Source organism: Lutjanus erythropterus, chromosome 18 (assembly GCF_056507025.1).
Source record: "Lutjanus erythropterus isolate fLutEry1 chromosome 18, fLutEry1.hap2, whole genome shotgun sequence".
Taxonomy (NCBI): domain Eukaryota; kingdom Metazoa; phylum Chordata; class Actinopteri; order Lutjaniformes; family Lutjanidae; genus Lutjanus; species Lutjanus erythropterus.
The window spans coordinates 27,130,738-27,148,030 of NC_139334.1; the positions used below are offsets into that span (position 1 = coordinate 27,130,738).

Consider the following 17,293-nt stretch of genomic DNA (forward strand, 5'->3'; position numbering starts at 1 on the left):
GTGGGCCAGACGGTATCATAATGAAGTACTGCAGTGCTTCAGAGATGCCCTGTCCTGCAAATCTTGTTCTCCAGATGTTTGTTTGGTGCAGAAGCCAACAAATGTCACATCATCATGATTTTAACAGTTTTCTTTCTTGGTAAAATTAAAACTGCGATGCATTATTGTGAATCATAGTGCAGTATCTGTCAAAATAACACAATGTGATTTTGATTCTGTGAAGACTTTTCACTTTTGATTTCCGATGTGGCGGACAGCACGTCATACGAACTGCTTCTGATCGAGCTAGCCAACCCACGGTTGCCTTTATTTTATTGTCAAAGACAATTTTGTCATTCTGTGTCGACCTGCAAGCGACCTGTATCTCTTATTCAAGGATCGCCCAAGATTTGAGAGATCTCATGCCAGAGTAAAATTACTAGAAACAAAGCATTTCCTGGAACTAGGTCAATGAACCTAAAAAAAAAAAAAAAAAGAAATGGTAGAGGCAGAGATTCCTGTCATTGTGTGCTACCATGCTTTTAAAATTCTAACTGTCATGTTAAACAGAAAGCATCAAAAATGTCCTGAGATGAAGAATTACACCAGCAGGTGCCGGTACTTCCTGTTATTTAGACGCACATTGACACCAGCAGTGTCCCATTATTGCACTGACAGTGACGTCTGACAACCTTCTCATGCAAACAGTATCCCTGCAGCAGAGCCAAGTGGTCTGCAAATGGCAAAGTGGTGCAGCGTGAGAGCAGAGCAAACATGATTTCTGATTCAGAGGCGACGACAGTCCTGTTCGGTGGCACACAGTGGAGGGGGAGAGAGCACGCTCAGGAAAGAGTAAATGCTACGGAGGCAAAAGGGTTTTCCCCTCAAGACTGTCTGAGCGGACGTACTGTACAAAAGCTGCTGATATGAGTTTTTAAATCAATTAGGGAATATTTTGGGGTGAAATTACACATTTATTGTAATGATATATCCCAATACGATTCAGAGTGGCGGACATAATTTGATCATTTCACATGTTTTAGCAAACGTTAGCAGAAAGAAAATTACCTTAAAAGGGGATAGTTTATCCTAAATATCAATGATAGAGATGTCTGCCTTCTCTCAAGTATAATGAAACTAGATGGCAATCGGCTTGTTGTGCTCAAAGCACCCAAAAAAAAAAAAACAATTAGAGCCAGACTGGTACTGGATTCTTGGTGCTGATGCTGATATTGGAGAGTAAAACAATTCTGATCAATATATTGGCTGATATTCTCAAAGAAAAATATAGAATATATACATAAATACAAAAATACACATTTTTTTGCAATGATCTCTGAAAAACATTTGATGCTCTGGATATTTTATATATCAAATAATATCATTAATGATAATAAATAATCAGAAAATAATATAGCAAAAATGTATGTATATATTAAATCTGAATTACAAAGGGACCACATATACATACAGTAGTGCATATAAAGCTGACAAATAAAAACAACTGCATATGTTAAAAAAGGTTTCATATAGGCACAGACTGGACAACATACAGTGATACCAATATGGATCGATATGGCTGTGATAGGCCAAAATCAGGCCGATAATATCTGTCGACTGACATACTGTCCAGGATCCAAAATAAACATTAGAAAAATTCAGCAGCATTGTCTCTCTCCTGAAACATGCATCTACTCATGGATAAGAGGCCCGTGCTTGTGACAGCGCAGGATGTAAACATTAATGGCGCCCTCCTCTGCTGAGGTATGGCCTGCCATCCTTCAGTAGATGCACATTTCCTTCAGCGCGGTGATACAGTTGACGGGTGTAGTTTGGTAGAAAGAAAACAGTTCCTGCATAAAACTGCTCACAACAAGGTCTGTGGATTATCAGGTCATGATTTCTGGAAGGAGACATTGTTGTTTGCAGCACTTTGAGCACCACAACCCAAGTGGAATCTAAATTAGTCAGATTATATTCAAAAGAAGGCAGACATCGCTACAGCCAATATCTCAAAAACTAGTCAACTTGCAACAAAACAACCCAGAGGGATAAATCGCACTACAGGCCAGAGAAAAAAATATATATTTTTGATTTGGGGGTGAACAGTCTCTTTAATATTAAATCAATTTCTGAGGGAAGTTTTTGCTTTTTTTTGTTTTTCTTTTTTAATTTAAATTGCTCGTGTGGAGTGAAGTGTGGCAGACCGCAAGATGCTGTAATAAACAATAAATATGCCATCCTCCCTTGTTCCCGAGCCAAAACATTTAAGAGATACAAAAGATAATATGAAGGTTCTCCACAGCAGCCACGGAGGAGGAGAGCTGTGAACTGAAAATGGCTGATAACAAATCTACAACGGCTGTGAGCCCAAAACATGCTCATGAAGCTATAAGTCAGTTATATTGCGTAATAAATATTTAATGAATTTTTAGCAGTGGCTATTTTCCAAGTTGCTTCGCTTTCACACCTCAGTGTTTTGCTTGAGTTACAACTGCACTCTGATGAGAGCTTTTTTTAATGCACAAATTTCCCCTTTCATCAGCCTTAAAATGCATCCCATCTCCTCTGAGACTCAGTAAATTCACCTCATCTGCACTAACAAAATTCTGGCCTTTGATATTGAGCATCACAGTCTTGCTGAATGCAGTTAACTGATGCAACCTTACAGGATTTCTGCACTGACATTCAGATTTTGGAAATAGCTCCAAATAACTCTGGCATTTCAGCCACCAGGCCTTCCTGTACGATTGTACGCAATTCCATCCAGTTACTGCCAGTAAAACTTCCTGAACTCCATCTATGACTCTGGGAGGCTGTGGAAGGGGACGGGACAAATTTCTGTGCCTCTGCATCAGTAAGCTGGAAAAAGAATAAATCAGTAGTACAGCAGTGGGGACCATTAGTCTCTGCAGAGGGCAGGCAGACTGGTCGCTCAGCAGGGCCTTTAGTGGAGCGAGGTCAGCCTTCAAACAGGTTCCAGAGAGTGCCTGAGGATGAATGTGGACTAATATGCAGACTACACAAGAGATGGCAAAGGCACGACAAAGCAGCGAGCTGTGGAACTGAAAATACCAAAACCAGAGTTACTCTAAGGTCAGGACGAATGTATCAACAGTGCATCAATGGAGGAGATGTTTAAAATTTAATTTGGTAATTTTCTCCAATTTGAGTAGACTGCTGAGTTTTTGACCAGTATGGAGCAATATTTTTAAAAGTAGGACCTGTTTTTGTTTGCATCCCATGCACTTGCACAAAGATGGAAATGCATATGCACAAAGTCATGGTTGACGGCACATGTCCCCACCTCCATTATCAGGCTGTTAAACGCAGTTAGGCCATATTCACACTCGCTACCAGCGCTCCCTCACCTCATTTAGACTCTACCTTACACAATCACAGCTGCGTGCTTTCTCTCAGACACAAACGGACGAACGCAAACCAAAGAAAGCTTCTTAATTTTGTTATTTAGCAGCAAAAGCTGCAGCCAGACCCAGACATTGAAGACAGGTACACAAAATAAAGGAAGGACACAACTGGGAGAGTATCATCGTTTGGTCTGTGAAATGGTGCCCAGTTTCAGGGAGATAGAGAGCCAATGTACCTCCCATTCTGGTGAATTTAAAAGATAACCTTACATGTCAAGAAAGTTGCTATTAGTCTGACACTTCAACAGTTTTATGAGAGTCAAGATACATCATTAGAAAGACCATGAAACCAGCCAGCAGTCACATACGCTAATGCTAACTGCTAAAGCTACGATGTCTGTATGATTTTGTACCAGGATGTTTTCACACAAGCAACAGGTCTTGCTCATCTTTTCGCTTCTCGGCTGATAAAAGGACTGGTACTAACCCCATTCAAACTGAACGAGACATTTTCACTGCAATGCCCGAATCTGTCTGAATATAGCTGAGAAAATGTGGCAGTGCTTGAGGAAAAGGCAGGACAGTGCCTACAACACCGCTAGCTTGCAAATATGGACATGAATGTTTGCTGGACGATGAGTAGGAAATTCACTCTTTCATAGTTTAGTTTGCACAATTACACATTAATTGAATTAAAAACTGGGGGAATCTGGGAAACTGGGAGTTGGCCCAAGGACATGAACATGCATCTGAGGCATACAGTGTCTCTAAGTGGCACGGACAAGGCATTTATTCACCACCACCGCTCCACAGCAAAGGAAAACTGGCTCATAACTCTGATTCTACTAAAAAACAAATTGATTTCCGCAAAAGCGCCATGCCATAGTAATTTCTGACAAAGGACAGTGGTGTGTCTTTGGGGCTCTTTGTGCCAAGAAGCATAAAGCTGGCTTTTGTAGCCATAATCTAATCAGTATGTAGTATCAGATCAGCCTACAGTTCAGCCTTATGGCAACACTCATCAACATCTCGAGCAACAGATCAAGCGATGCTATAATAAACCGGACAAAAGAAGCTTTTCACATAAATATAGAAATTTCATGACTGCCATTTTACAATATTTGGCTGTCTGAGGATCGACAATAACACAAGCCGGCAGACTGTGCAGCTCAACAACTCTGATTCTAAAGCAATACAGATGATTTTCCACAAACAGAATCATCATTAACCGTAAACAAGCAGATACTGGGCTGATCTGAGGGACAGACGTCTGCTGTTCAATATGTAATTAAAAGGGTTGGTTGACCCAAATAAAAAAAAGGAAAAAAATATATGTAGCGGCAGCTTTGTTAACTCTATTTTAAAAAAACATCTCATATTTACCTCCCTCCCAGTTCAATGGGGGTGAATGGAATTTCATCTGAGGTTTTCAAAGCATTGAAAATTTATATTAAAGGGATCCTCGGGTTCCTGCGGGTTTAAGGCACTGACCATAAGCTTCAGTGTGTTCTGGCTGAATCCAGACAGAGACATCTGTAACATGTCTTTCCCACTCTCTTTCTCTCTCCAAACATTTCCTGTCATCTCTCCACTGTCAACTCTCTGATAAAGGCCATAAATCACTAAAAAAAACACCAGACTACATAAGAAAAATTGCAATTCAACAGCAACATCTATGGTCTATGGATTGTCCACTGTGCAGGACACACTGTCTGAAGAAAGGGATGCTGCTGCTGAATTTTTTAAATGTCATTTTTCAATGCAGCGAGCGCCACACAGAAAGTTCCACTCAGCTCCACTGGGACGGAGGCAGAAATCTCAGAGATGGATACGTTTCAAACCTGAACAAACAAGACCAAAGCAGTCTGCATAGCTGGACCAGGAGAATAAAAGAATATATGTTGTTTTGGGGGGATTTGGGTGAGCAGACCCTTCAAAAACAAGACAAAATCAAAAACGCAAATTTTTTTCTCCCTCTTGTAGTGCTATTTATCCATCTTGATAGTGTTAGTGCGCTTTGGAAGTAATGGCGGTTAAGGCTGGGATGATACACTTACTTACTTGTGATTCTACAAGAATGGTGATTCAATATTATGGTTTATTGCAATTTTGTTTGCTTTTCTAGCACTGGACCATGTGAAAAAGTTTAATCATACAATTCAACGGACTGTATGTTATGAATCCTGTTTCTGAAGTCAACATATCACATGCCAGTCAGTCTCTGAGTTTTATTTCAGCAGCATCAATAATATGCTGTACATAAAAGTAATAAATTAAATACTTTTTAGTAACCTTCAGCTGTTCCTGCTCATCGAGCTAGTGCCACAAGAAAATAATAATAATCCACAAAACTTCTTGTCAGCAGAGTGCCATCTAGACATCTCAACAGTCAGTGTCTCCAAAACCATCTAGTTCCATCATATTCTAGAGAGGCAGACATCTCTATGTCTATGTCTCCAAAACCCTGCAACTAGATGGATAAATAACACTTCAGCTAAGAGGAAAAATATGCATTTTGGAGTAAAGTGTTCCTTTAAGGTTTGGTTTGGCAGTAGAACACAGCTTATTCCTCTGAACATTGAGTTCCTTGTTTAACATGCTATTTTGCATTTATCTGTCATGCTGCCATATGGTGATATCAGTTTCAACCATACTGCCCAGTCTCAACAAGATCAGCTCAGTCCCATGGGAAAGACTTGCACACTCAGAAACACAAGTTCAAAATATCCTCAGAGGAAAAAGAAAGCCAATTTTTTTGTGCCACAAAACAACAACAAAACACACTCATCTGTTTTTGTGTTCCCTCCTTCATGTTGATTTTGGCCCTCATGGCGAGCCAGGGACTCCATCTTGGCACGACCCTGCCACAGAAAGCTGCTTTTACCGGCATTCAGCCGACCTTGTATGGTAGCATTGTCTGTATGCTAAACACGGCCTCAGACCACAGGCTCTCCCCGAAAAACTATCGGCCCTTTGACCGCGTTAACAAAACAACACGGCCTTGATTCCTGAATGTGAGATCACAGAGCAGAAAGTTTACCGTTCCATTTAATGATAATTAGCCCGACGGGGTGAGGCAGCTACAACACCGCTGATAATGTTGCACACAGTGGTGCAGGAATGCTAAAGTTTGAGACGATAAACATTACACTGGAAGTCAGCACCCTACTGTGTTATTAGTGAAGCGAAGTTCAGGGTCAGACTATCACTCCTCAGGCAGCCAAGCAGCAACCACAACCTCTCTGACAGAGGAGAGGACTGGGCTCCAGTTTTCCACTTTTCTACACAATATAATGTAGTTTCTGGATAGAAACAACCAACTAAATGTGGTCCGCTGCTTTTAAACATAGTTTGGGAAGGGAAGACAAACTTCGCAGCCACAGACAAAACCTAAGTTCTTGTTTTAATAATCCCCACAGGGACGTCCATCCTCTGCATTTGGCCCTTGGTCAGTGCTGAAGCAGTGACGAAGAGCTAACTTGAGCTTTAAGGGCCAGTAACTTGGTCAAGTGCAACAGCTGGAGCTGAATCCTAATACCAGACATAATGTACTGTACATATGCTGGAGGAGCTGCAGAATATAGGCTGAGGTTTTGCAAACAGGGCTGCAACTTACTAGTATTTTCATTATCGGTGCAGTAAGCAGGTAATTTAGTTTACAGAAAGTCAGAAAATGGTGAAAATCGCCTGTTATATTTTTCCAGAGCCCAAGGTAATGTTTCAAATACCTTTTTTTGTCCATACAGACCAAGGACAATCAATTTACAGTGAAAACAGAGAAACAAATCTTCACATTTCAGAGGCTGCAAGCAGAAAATATTAATCTAAACAGTTATGCATCATCAAAATTGTTGGAACATTCTTTGTCGGTCAACGAAAGAATTAATCAACTTAACTAGACGTGTTCAGGGTTTTCCTGTTTTCTGCCTGTTCTGTCCAAAATATATCCGTCTTTATATTACACTGCATTCATGAGGCAGACTGGAGTACAAACTTAAGCGATTAAGTTTATTCTCTACCCACACTGGGAGCAATTAGGGGTTCAGTTTCTTGCTCAAGGACACTTCTTCATGGAGGCAGGTGGAATTAAACCACCGACCCTACAATTAAAGAGGCAGTTCAGCCCAAAATCAAAAACCCAGAATTTTACCTGCAGTGCTATTTATCCATCTAGATAGTTTTGGTGTGATTTGCAGAGTTTTGTAGATATCGGCCCTAGAGATGTCTGCTTTTTCTAGAATATGATGGAGCTAGATGGCATTTAGCTTGTGGTGGTCACAGTGCCAAGAGAAATACATTTAGAAAACAGGGGTGAGCTGTCTCTTTCAGTGTTTCTCTATTAATAGACCCTTTTAAGCTGACATCATTGAAAAGCTTCATGTGCATTCTGGCAACAGAAGTAGCGGTCTCCCCCCGGTCATCGAGACGAGTTACCAAGCTGCAAATGTCGAATTAAACGTTTTACCTGAACCAAAAATCACCAAAATGTCTGGTTGTTGCATGCATAATAAGTTGGGATCAATATTAGACTGGAGCTGTGCAGAATTTAGACAATTCAGTGCGTTTCAGAGCAATGGCCAGCGTCTACGGCTGCGAGCTACTGGACGCCTTGAGTGGACTGAGGACACGATCAAAACCGCTCATGTTTGCAGCACCCATTCAGAAGCACGTGAAGCATGAGGAGAGAAGTCAGAATCAACCCACCAACCTGACAATTAATGTCCAATCCACTCTCCAGAACATCCAGCTCCACCACAGGAGCTACAATGAGCAATAATTTTAACAGCACTAATTAAATGTAAAATTAAATAAAGAAATAGCCTAAATAATGTATCCAAAAAAGTAAAAGTTTTGTGGATTCCAGCACGTCAAATGTGAGGATTTACAGTTTGTCCTCTATCGCATATCGTTATAAACCAAATTCCAAACTTCAAATGCCCACAGCACGTCATGAGACACAGATGCAGGCAAAATGACAACACATATTATAAAGTTAGGTATTAAGGAGTAATTTCCACTACAATTTTTTGTTTGTTTTGTTTTGGAAATAGTCTCTTCGCTACATTCGCACTTTTCAAATCACACTTACGGGTCATATAAGAGGAGTGGACACAAAATGAGCACAGCGCTCGAAAACTAAGAGACTGCAGATAAATATATGTGTAAGAGAGCTTAACAGACAAATTTGTTATATTCTTATCTACCAACAACTCATAAAGTGGAACACCAATGGCTATATATGCCAGACTTTTGACATAATTAAACAATAAAAAAAAATATCAATTGGTTTGATATAAATTGCTGACACTACAAAAGAGATTTGACTTTCATTTTAACTCAGGTGTTTAGATGTTAGCATTGAGCTGATGGACTGAGATTATATTGGGGCAGTACATATTAAAAATGTCAGCTGGGCTTCATAGAGACGTAATCAACAACTAATCCCAGAAAATAACTGATAGATGAGTCAGTGATGAAAATAATCATTGGCAGCAGCCCTGAAGCTCCCCTCCATTTGAACTCAGGACTTTCATGCTTCCACAGCCGTTACCCAGGATGCAGCTGGTGGCCAGCGAGGACTCAGTTCCCACAGTGATAGACTGTTTCAATTAATACTTGAGTGCAACGGGCTCCCAGTTTTCAAACCACAACCAAGACGAGCAATTCCATCCAGAGAGCACTCAACCCTGCCCTGCTGAAACATTAGACGCTCAGCAGCCATTCAGCCTCCATTTTACCTGTTCACATATTCTCTGCACCATGCTAATGTGCTCATAGTTCAAGCTTCCCTTTCTTTCACCCAGGCCGATTTCAGAGGGTGCATAACGCTGCAGGCCTCCGACCGGGTCTGCTTTACAACCTGGCAGGACGGTGCTGAGCTGAGGCAGCACAACACAGAATATCGAGTTTAAAAAAAAAGGGGGGGGGGGATGCTCCAGATATCTTAACAAACAAACACTTAGCTGAGGCCTGGCAATAGGGACAACCTGATGGATACATTTTAGCTGCACAGACATGCTAACTCATCACAATGCTGGAACAAGATAAGCTGCTACCAACAAAAAAAAAACAGAAGGCCAGCAGGAGTATAACATTACTATTTGAGATCAAATTTGACTCAATCTATGAAAATGTATTTAGTAAAAAAAAAAGTTGTTTTCTCATTAAATGCTTGTTTATGTTCTCTCAGCATGACATCCAAAAGGGCGGCGTCCTATACAAACTGGCCCATAGTGTAATCATCATCGATTTAGTCTAAATGAAGCTGTCATCGAGTGCTGCGGGACAATTTTCCTCAGCAGAACATCACTAACACAAACTCCAGTAATGTGAAGTGACACTTTAATGGGCACAGAGAATGAGATGTGCAGCGCGGATTGTTGAATATTCCTATTAATTGACATTTGCCACCTTTCAATTGCGTACTGCATTTGCTATTACACAGTGCTGCGGTGTCACTATCCTTCGTCTAAATTAGGGTGAGCTCCTACGCAGGAAGCTAACATGGATGTGTGCAGAAAGGGGGCGAGTGTGGTCACCTTCCTCCCACCTCTCAGATGTTTCCACGAGTTTGACCAACAGAACTAACCTAGATGGCTCGGCTATAAAAACGCAGGGCGCTTTCAGTATGTGTGCGTGTAAACTGAACATACCTCGACCCCGAGCTGCTGTTGTCCTGTTGTTAGCGGACAAACGGATATCTAAACACTTCAGCGGGTCAAACGTCACACAGTCCAGAGCAGCCCTGACAGCTGCTGTATTTCAAACAATGTTGTAAATCTGGACAACACAGAACAGTCTCACTAACAGCGCTGATAAAACAATAAAAAAAAGAGTCTGTTTTGGACTGTGCCCTCAGAAGTCTGCTTCCTCCTGAGATCTCTGTGCTTGTTCACAAGACAAGACACTGCCAACTCATCGCCCTCACATATACAAGCACATATACCTGGATGTGAAAGTATGAAATGACAGCAAGTACAATAAAAGGATTTGAGTGTGACTTAATGCCAAAACGATTGGCTGATTTATCAGTTACTACAACATTTCTGTCAATTATTTCATCATTTTAAGGACCAGTGTGTAAGATTTCGGGGCATCTTACAATTAAATGGCATGAAAATTTCATGTTACAATTGTAGTGACCAAGTCACGACCATGTCAAAACAACAACTTTTCAGACTGAAGAGGATCACAGTGTCTTTGGGTAAACAACTGATGTTAGCTACAAGCCTGACACAGTGTGGCTAACGTTAGCAGTGCTAGCAGCAGCAGATGCTGCTCTGCTTGCAGGTTAACATCTATGTCTGTGCTGAATATGGTCACATGTTGCTCCAGTCGAATGATTACATACCAGTAGATTCTGACACAGCCTACATTCAACCTTATTTCTATTTTCTCGATGAAAACACTGCCAAACCGTGCTGGTTTTACGAGCTGTCCAAATTTGCTGATGAAGTAGGAGTATAGCGAGAGGGGCTGCTGTCTGACGGAGCCGCAGCCCCGACTAGTGGTGGGCAGCTCCATAGCATCATAGCATTTCTGGTGCCGACTAGCGAGGGTGGTAATGTTTAATCATGTAGTCAACTAATCGTGCACGTCCCTAATACTAATTGTTGGGAATTTTATCATGGTTTATTGTGAAACTGATTATCATTTCAACCCTAGCCTGCAGATTTAGAACACTTTGTTTGACTCCTGTGTTCCAAGCATGTAGGAGAACCAACGGTGTCTGTGAAACTTACACAAAACACAAAAGGCCCTATCTAGAGCCAGTGTTTGGTTTGGCCCTTCTAGGATACTGTAAAAACATGGCTACTGCTCCCACTGCAGATATAAATTACTCATTCTGAGGTAACAAAAACACATCTATCCCTAAAATCAGGCGATTATACGCCAATGAAACCATACTTGGGAATATTATATTCCATTTCTGCCAAATTCTGCCAAGAAACCCCTCATAAATCTTACACACTGGACCTTAAATTATTTTCGGTGTAGAAACGCCAAACAGTCTCTGGTTCAGCCTCTTTAAAAGTTGGATTTGCTGCATTTCTCTGTTTCATGTCACTTTAAATTGAACACCTATGGGTTCGGGGCTGCTTGTCAGACAAAACAAGCAATTACATGACATCTACTTGGCCTCTGGGAAATTGCATTGTGAATTCTTCAGCATTTTCTGACAGTTTATCGGCAAAACATTCAAGAAAAATGTCAGAGTATAGATAAAGAAAACACGCCATTATTTCAGCCCCTGCCGTAGTTAAAACAGCGGCCTGTCCAACCCACGTTGACAGGTGACCATAGAGTGCATTTACATGCGCATGAGTATCCTAGTTATGATCAGGTTTTTGGAGTATCCTGATTATGTTTTGTGCACGTAAACATCATAACCTGGATAAGGGCTTAACCCCGTTTTCAGAAACCTGGATACGTTACAGCATTTACAGCAGTACTCCAATAAAAACTACAACACTGTGGCATGTAAACACCTTATCCTGGTTACTGAACAGTCTTTGTGGTTGAGACGGAGAAAGATCAAGGTACAACTGCTCGCATATTATTAGAAACCTGGATACTGTTAGAATCACATATGCAGGGATATGAACAACCACGTTTCTCATGTTCTATGCAAACATCATATCCTGAATAAGATCAAAACCAGGATGCACACATGTAAACACAGACAGACAAACTGAACCATCATGTTCAGTGATGCGTTTATAGGAACGAGGAGCTGTCACACAGTTTGGTCAACAAAAACGTGTGAATTGATGAGAAATGCTGACAGAAATGACGATTAAAGGCATCAATTTTGGCCACTTTTACCTGATCACAATCATCCAAATGACATACGTGCACTATTCAGTATCTTTAATAACATGTACAGGATTTGAACTGAAAAAATACTCTCTGGTTACAGGTTTTCAAAAGTGAAGATTTGCTGCAATTCTCCATACCATTTTACGCTGAACACATTTTAGTTCAGGGCTGTTTGTCAGACAAAACAAGCGATTACAATAACATCTTCAAAATGCACCTGGAATTATTCACCATTTTCTGACATTTTATCAACAAAAGCAAAACAACAGACAATACCACCTCATTTCAGTCCCACTAAGGTTAAATATTCTAACCCAGCCATGTTTAACCCCCGCTGACAGGTGATCAGTGATTATAGTCAAGCAGCACCTTCATGATCAGTCATACAAAAATGGAGGGACGTCAACTAGGGACTGGATGACAAGACGGTGACTTTAAAGAAGTGTTAAGACACCGAGGCTCAGTGTTACAGCACATCATAATAATCTAAACTGACTGCACCACTCAATATCTTTAAAAACAACTTCTACATTAAACCAGTAGAACTGTGTCCTTACAGTAACATCAGTAGTAGTCGTAGTATATCAGTCTTTAAATACCTCTAGTGTGCACTGCTTGGCATCGCTTGGCTAGAAATCTGGGCCCTGAATTAGCAAACATTTGGCACAAAGCAAAGCAGTCGTAGACTACAAACACAACCACAGGGATCACCACCGTTATATGAAAGCAAAGAAAGTAAAATAACACAGTTTGGAGCATGGACAAAATAATTAGCTGATTCATACAACTGCAACAGTTGTAATAACCATTTCATCATTTAGGTATTTTTTGGTGCAGAAATGCAACACATTATCTGGTTACAGCTTGGCCTGCAATTAACCATATTTTCATCATTGATTAATCTGTCAGTTACCTTCTCAATTAATCAATTAGTTGTTTGGTCTATAAAATGTCAGAAAATACTGAAAAAATTACAATCCGTGTGTCCCCAAAGGCCAAGACGACATCCTCAAATGTCTTGTTTTGTCCACAACCCAAACACGGTCAGTTTTCTCTCACAGAGGACTAAAGAAACCAGAAAATAATCACATTTAAGAAACTGGAATCAGAGAATCTTTTTTTTTTATTAAAAGAGAATAACTCAATTATCAAAACAATTGGGAAAAGCTGATTGATTGTTGAAGCTCTAGTTGCTGCTTTTTAAAAGTTGGGATTCTCTGAATTTCTCAATTTTTATGTCATTTTAAATTAAACACCTTCGGCTTCAAGACTGTTTGTCAGACAAAACAAGCAATTACGATGACATCTTCTTGGCCTCTGGGAAATTACATTGAAAATTCTTCAGTATTTTCTGACAGTTTATCAGCAAAACATTTAATAAAAATGTCAGAGTACAGATAAAGAAAACAATCCTTCATTTCAGCCCTGCTATGGTTAAATTGTTCCTTGTTGACGTGTCACCACAGTCAAGCAGCACCTTCAAGTTCAGTGATGATGATAAAAACATGTACTGCGATGCACCAGAACAATTGTGATCTTAAAGTAACATTAGTAGACTATGTACAGTGCACAACCACAGGGATCACTGTATACCTGGCTATGAAAGCACAGAAAGAAAATAAGTTTGAGTTCATGAATGTGGATTAATGCCATCAATTACTGACATTTTCTGGTAATTATTTTATCATTTAAGTATTTTTTTTTAGTGTAGAAATGCCACACATTCTATAGTTAAAGCATCCCAGAAGTGGGAATTTGCTGCCTTTCTCTGTTTTATGTCATTTTAAATTGAATAACTTCAAGGCTGTCTGTCAGACAAAGCAAGCAATTGTAATGACATCTACTTGGTCTCTAGGAAGTTGCATTGGGAATTATTCAGTATTTTCTGACATTTTATTGAAAAACAAGTCAGACCATAACGAAAATAATCCTTCATGTCAGCCCTGCTGTGGTGAAAACACTTTGTAACCTTGCTGACAGGTGAGCATAGTCAAGCAGCAGCTTCGAGTTCAGCGATGTGATGTGTACAGAAATGAGGATGCGTCATTTGTTCTGGTCATAATGCAACAACATTTGGGGGGACTGGGTGACAAATAGTGACATTAATGAAGATTAAAGGCACTGAGGCTCAATGTTGGTCCGCTGTAAGCCACACACACCTTCTCATAATCATCTAAACTACATGACTTTACTATGAAGTATCTTTAAAAACATGTACTACATTTGAACCAGTAGAACTGTGCCCTTAAGGTATCATTAGTAGAGGCAGCAGAAATTAAAAAAAGTAGACCGGTGTAGGCAGGTTGGCACAATGTTTGGCATCTCTTGAATAGTGACACATTTATGCTAATAAAAGATGTCAAAGTTCAGAAAACAGCAGGGCTGCAACTAACGATTAATATCATTAGTGATAAATCTGTCTTTTATTTTCTAATCGATTGGTTGTTGGGTCCAAATGATGTGAAACAGTTTTTCCCAAAACCCGAGGTGATGTACTCAAATTTCCTGATTTGTCTTCAACCCCAAGATATCCACCACCTCGATATTTACCGTCATAAAGGAATAAAGAAACCTGATTTTTTTCACTTTTAAGAGGCTAGAATCAGATCATTTGAGCCAATTAATCGATGAGCAAAAAAAGTGGCCGATTAATTCAATAGTTGACGACTAATCGTTGCAGCTCTAGATACAAATCTTCAAAACTGATGAATTGCTGCCTTTCTCTGTTTTATGTATGTTTAAAATTGAACACGTTTAGCTGCAAGACTGTTTGTCAGACAAAACCAGCAATTACAATGACATCTTCTTAGCCTTGGGGAAACTGCACTGAGAGTTCTTATCTATTTTCTGACAGTTTATCAGCAAAACATTTAATAAACAATGTCAGAGTGTAGATAAAGAAAACTATTCTTTACTGCTATGGTTGAAAGGTTCCTATAGCCCAGTCACAGGTGATCATAGTCACCTGTAAGATCTATAATTTCAGTCATGTGATGTGAACAGAAATGGAAAAATGTCACTTGGTTTGGTTATAATGCAAAAGATTTGGGAGACTGGATGACATCATGGTGACATTAATGAAAATTAAAGGCAGTGAGGTGGTGATCAACTATGTGCCACATTCAACTTATCATACAGTATCTTTAAATTGCATTTGAACCAGTAGAAATGTGGCTCTTGGTTTCTGGTAATTGGGAATTTGTGTCAAGCATATACTTTAATTTCAGCCCTGTTATGGTTAAAAGGGAACTATTTCCACCAAACTCTGTCCAACCCTTGCTGACAGGTGACCGCAGTCAAGCAGCACCTTCAATTTCAGAAATTAACTTATTTGTCCAAAAGCCAAATAGCCAGAGAGTGTTGAAATTTTAACTAGCCACTCAATAGATTACCTATGTTTATTTTTATGGCTTGCGAGTGAAGCAAATCAACCACTTGCACAATAACTTTGAGCCTGGATTTGCACTATTCAGTCTCTTTAAAGACACGTACTGCATTTGAACAGGTAGATTTGTGTCCTTATGGTACCATTAGGAGCAGTACTAGCAGTACTAGCAGTAGTAGTAGACGTAGTAGTAGTGGACCAGTCTAGTTTAATGTCTCAGGTGTGCACTGCTTGGCATGACTAGCAACCTTGGCTCTGAATTAGCAAACATTTGGCTCACAGTAGAGCAGACGTGGAGGACATACACAGCCTGTCTCAGTCATAAAAGCAGCTTTATTCTGTGTTCACTGTACCTGAATCGCCCTCCGCAGTGCTGGCATTGGTCCCCGACCCAGCCGGGGAAGCACACACAGTTGCCAGTAGCCGTGTTGCACTGCCCGTTCATACACGGTTTGTCGCATTCCTTCGCCTCGGTGAAGCCCGGCAGCCCGGAGAGCAGCCCGACGACCGATAGCAGGAGCGCGGTTGTCAGCATCAGCAGGCTCCGGCCCCGTCCGGAGCCCGAGCAGGCCCGCCGTGTCGCCCCGTACATTCTCTCACAAAAGATGGCTGCTTGAGGCAGACGCTCCGCTGCTCCGGGGATAGCGACTCAACGAGCTGCCCGCCGCTGTGGTTCCGTCTGTAGGACCGAAGGTACCGCGTCCCTGGAGGTTAACGTTTAGTGTCTTCGTTTAGGCTGGTCTTCGCTGGTTACTTGGTTTACATCTTTCCTGTGGTTCCGTTTCCCAGCGCCGCACCAAGCCGCATATTGACATCCAGAAGTGACGTTATGGCAACGGAAATGCGCAACCGGGGGCAGATGTAGCGCGCAGGGCTTTAAACTTTTATTTTGAAAAACAGAGATCCCGCCCCTTTACATGCTAGCATGTTAGCTTCTTTTACAAAATGTTTTTCTTTTTCATGAATTGTCGGTTATGCTGCAAAGATGAAACATAACACTGGGATTTTGTGACTATTTTCTAAGCTAAGCTAACTGGCTATCTACTATCTGAAGACCTAAATTATTTATTTATTATTTATTATTATATATATCTGTTGTTATGGGAGCCACTTTCTGCCAGTGTGATGAAATAAAAAAATCCTGTAGGTCATTAAACTGAGACTTTCTCGAATTAATGACTTAATAGCTCAAAATTATGAGTTTGTCTCTGCAAACAATTTCAAACTTTTTCAAAATAATGTCTCAGTGTCTCAAAATAATTTGTTATGTGTCTCAAAATAATGAGTTAGTATTTTAAAGTAACGAGTTCGTATCTCATAATGAACTAGTACCTCAAAACAAAGTCAACGTTTTTCAAAATAATGGCTTAGTATCTCAAAATAATTAGAAACTTTATGAAATAATTAGATACTAAGTTATTTTATTTTCATTTTATTTTGAGATACTATATAAATATATATAAAAATATATATATATACATATATATATATATATATACATATATATATATATATATATATATATATATATATATATATATATATATATATATATATATATATATATATGTATATATATATATATATATGTATGTATATATATACTAATATTTCAAGGTAAGTGGGCTTAAGTCATTTTGAGAAAGTTTCTCAGAGATATTAACTCATTATTTTGAAAAGGTCTGTCATGATTTTTCATGATTTTTGATTTTAAGTTTTTCATTATAAAGACTTACAGGAT

At 39.9% G+C, this 17,293-nt stretch overlaps 1 protein-coding gene across 1 annotated transcript in view; it reads right to left on the bottom strand.

Annotated features, from left to right (window-relative positions):
• Positions 1 to 16,399, bottom strand: part of atrn (attractin) — a 199,021-nt gene extending 182,622 nt beyond the window's left edge. Inside the window, exon 1 of the mRNA XM_084742147.1 lies at positions 15,906 to 16,399. Within this exon, the coding sequence (XP_084598273.1) occupies positions 15,906 to 16,144 (239 nt within the window). The 5' untranslated portion in view covers positions 16,145 to 16,399. The remainder of the gene's footprint in view (positions 1 to 15,905) is intronic.
• Positions 16,400 to 17,293: the final 894 nt, after the last annotated feature.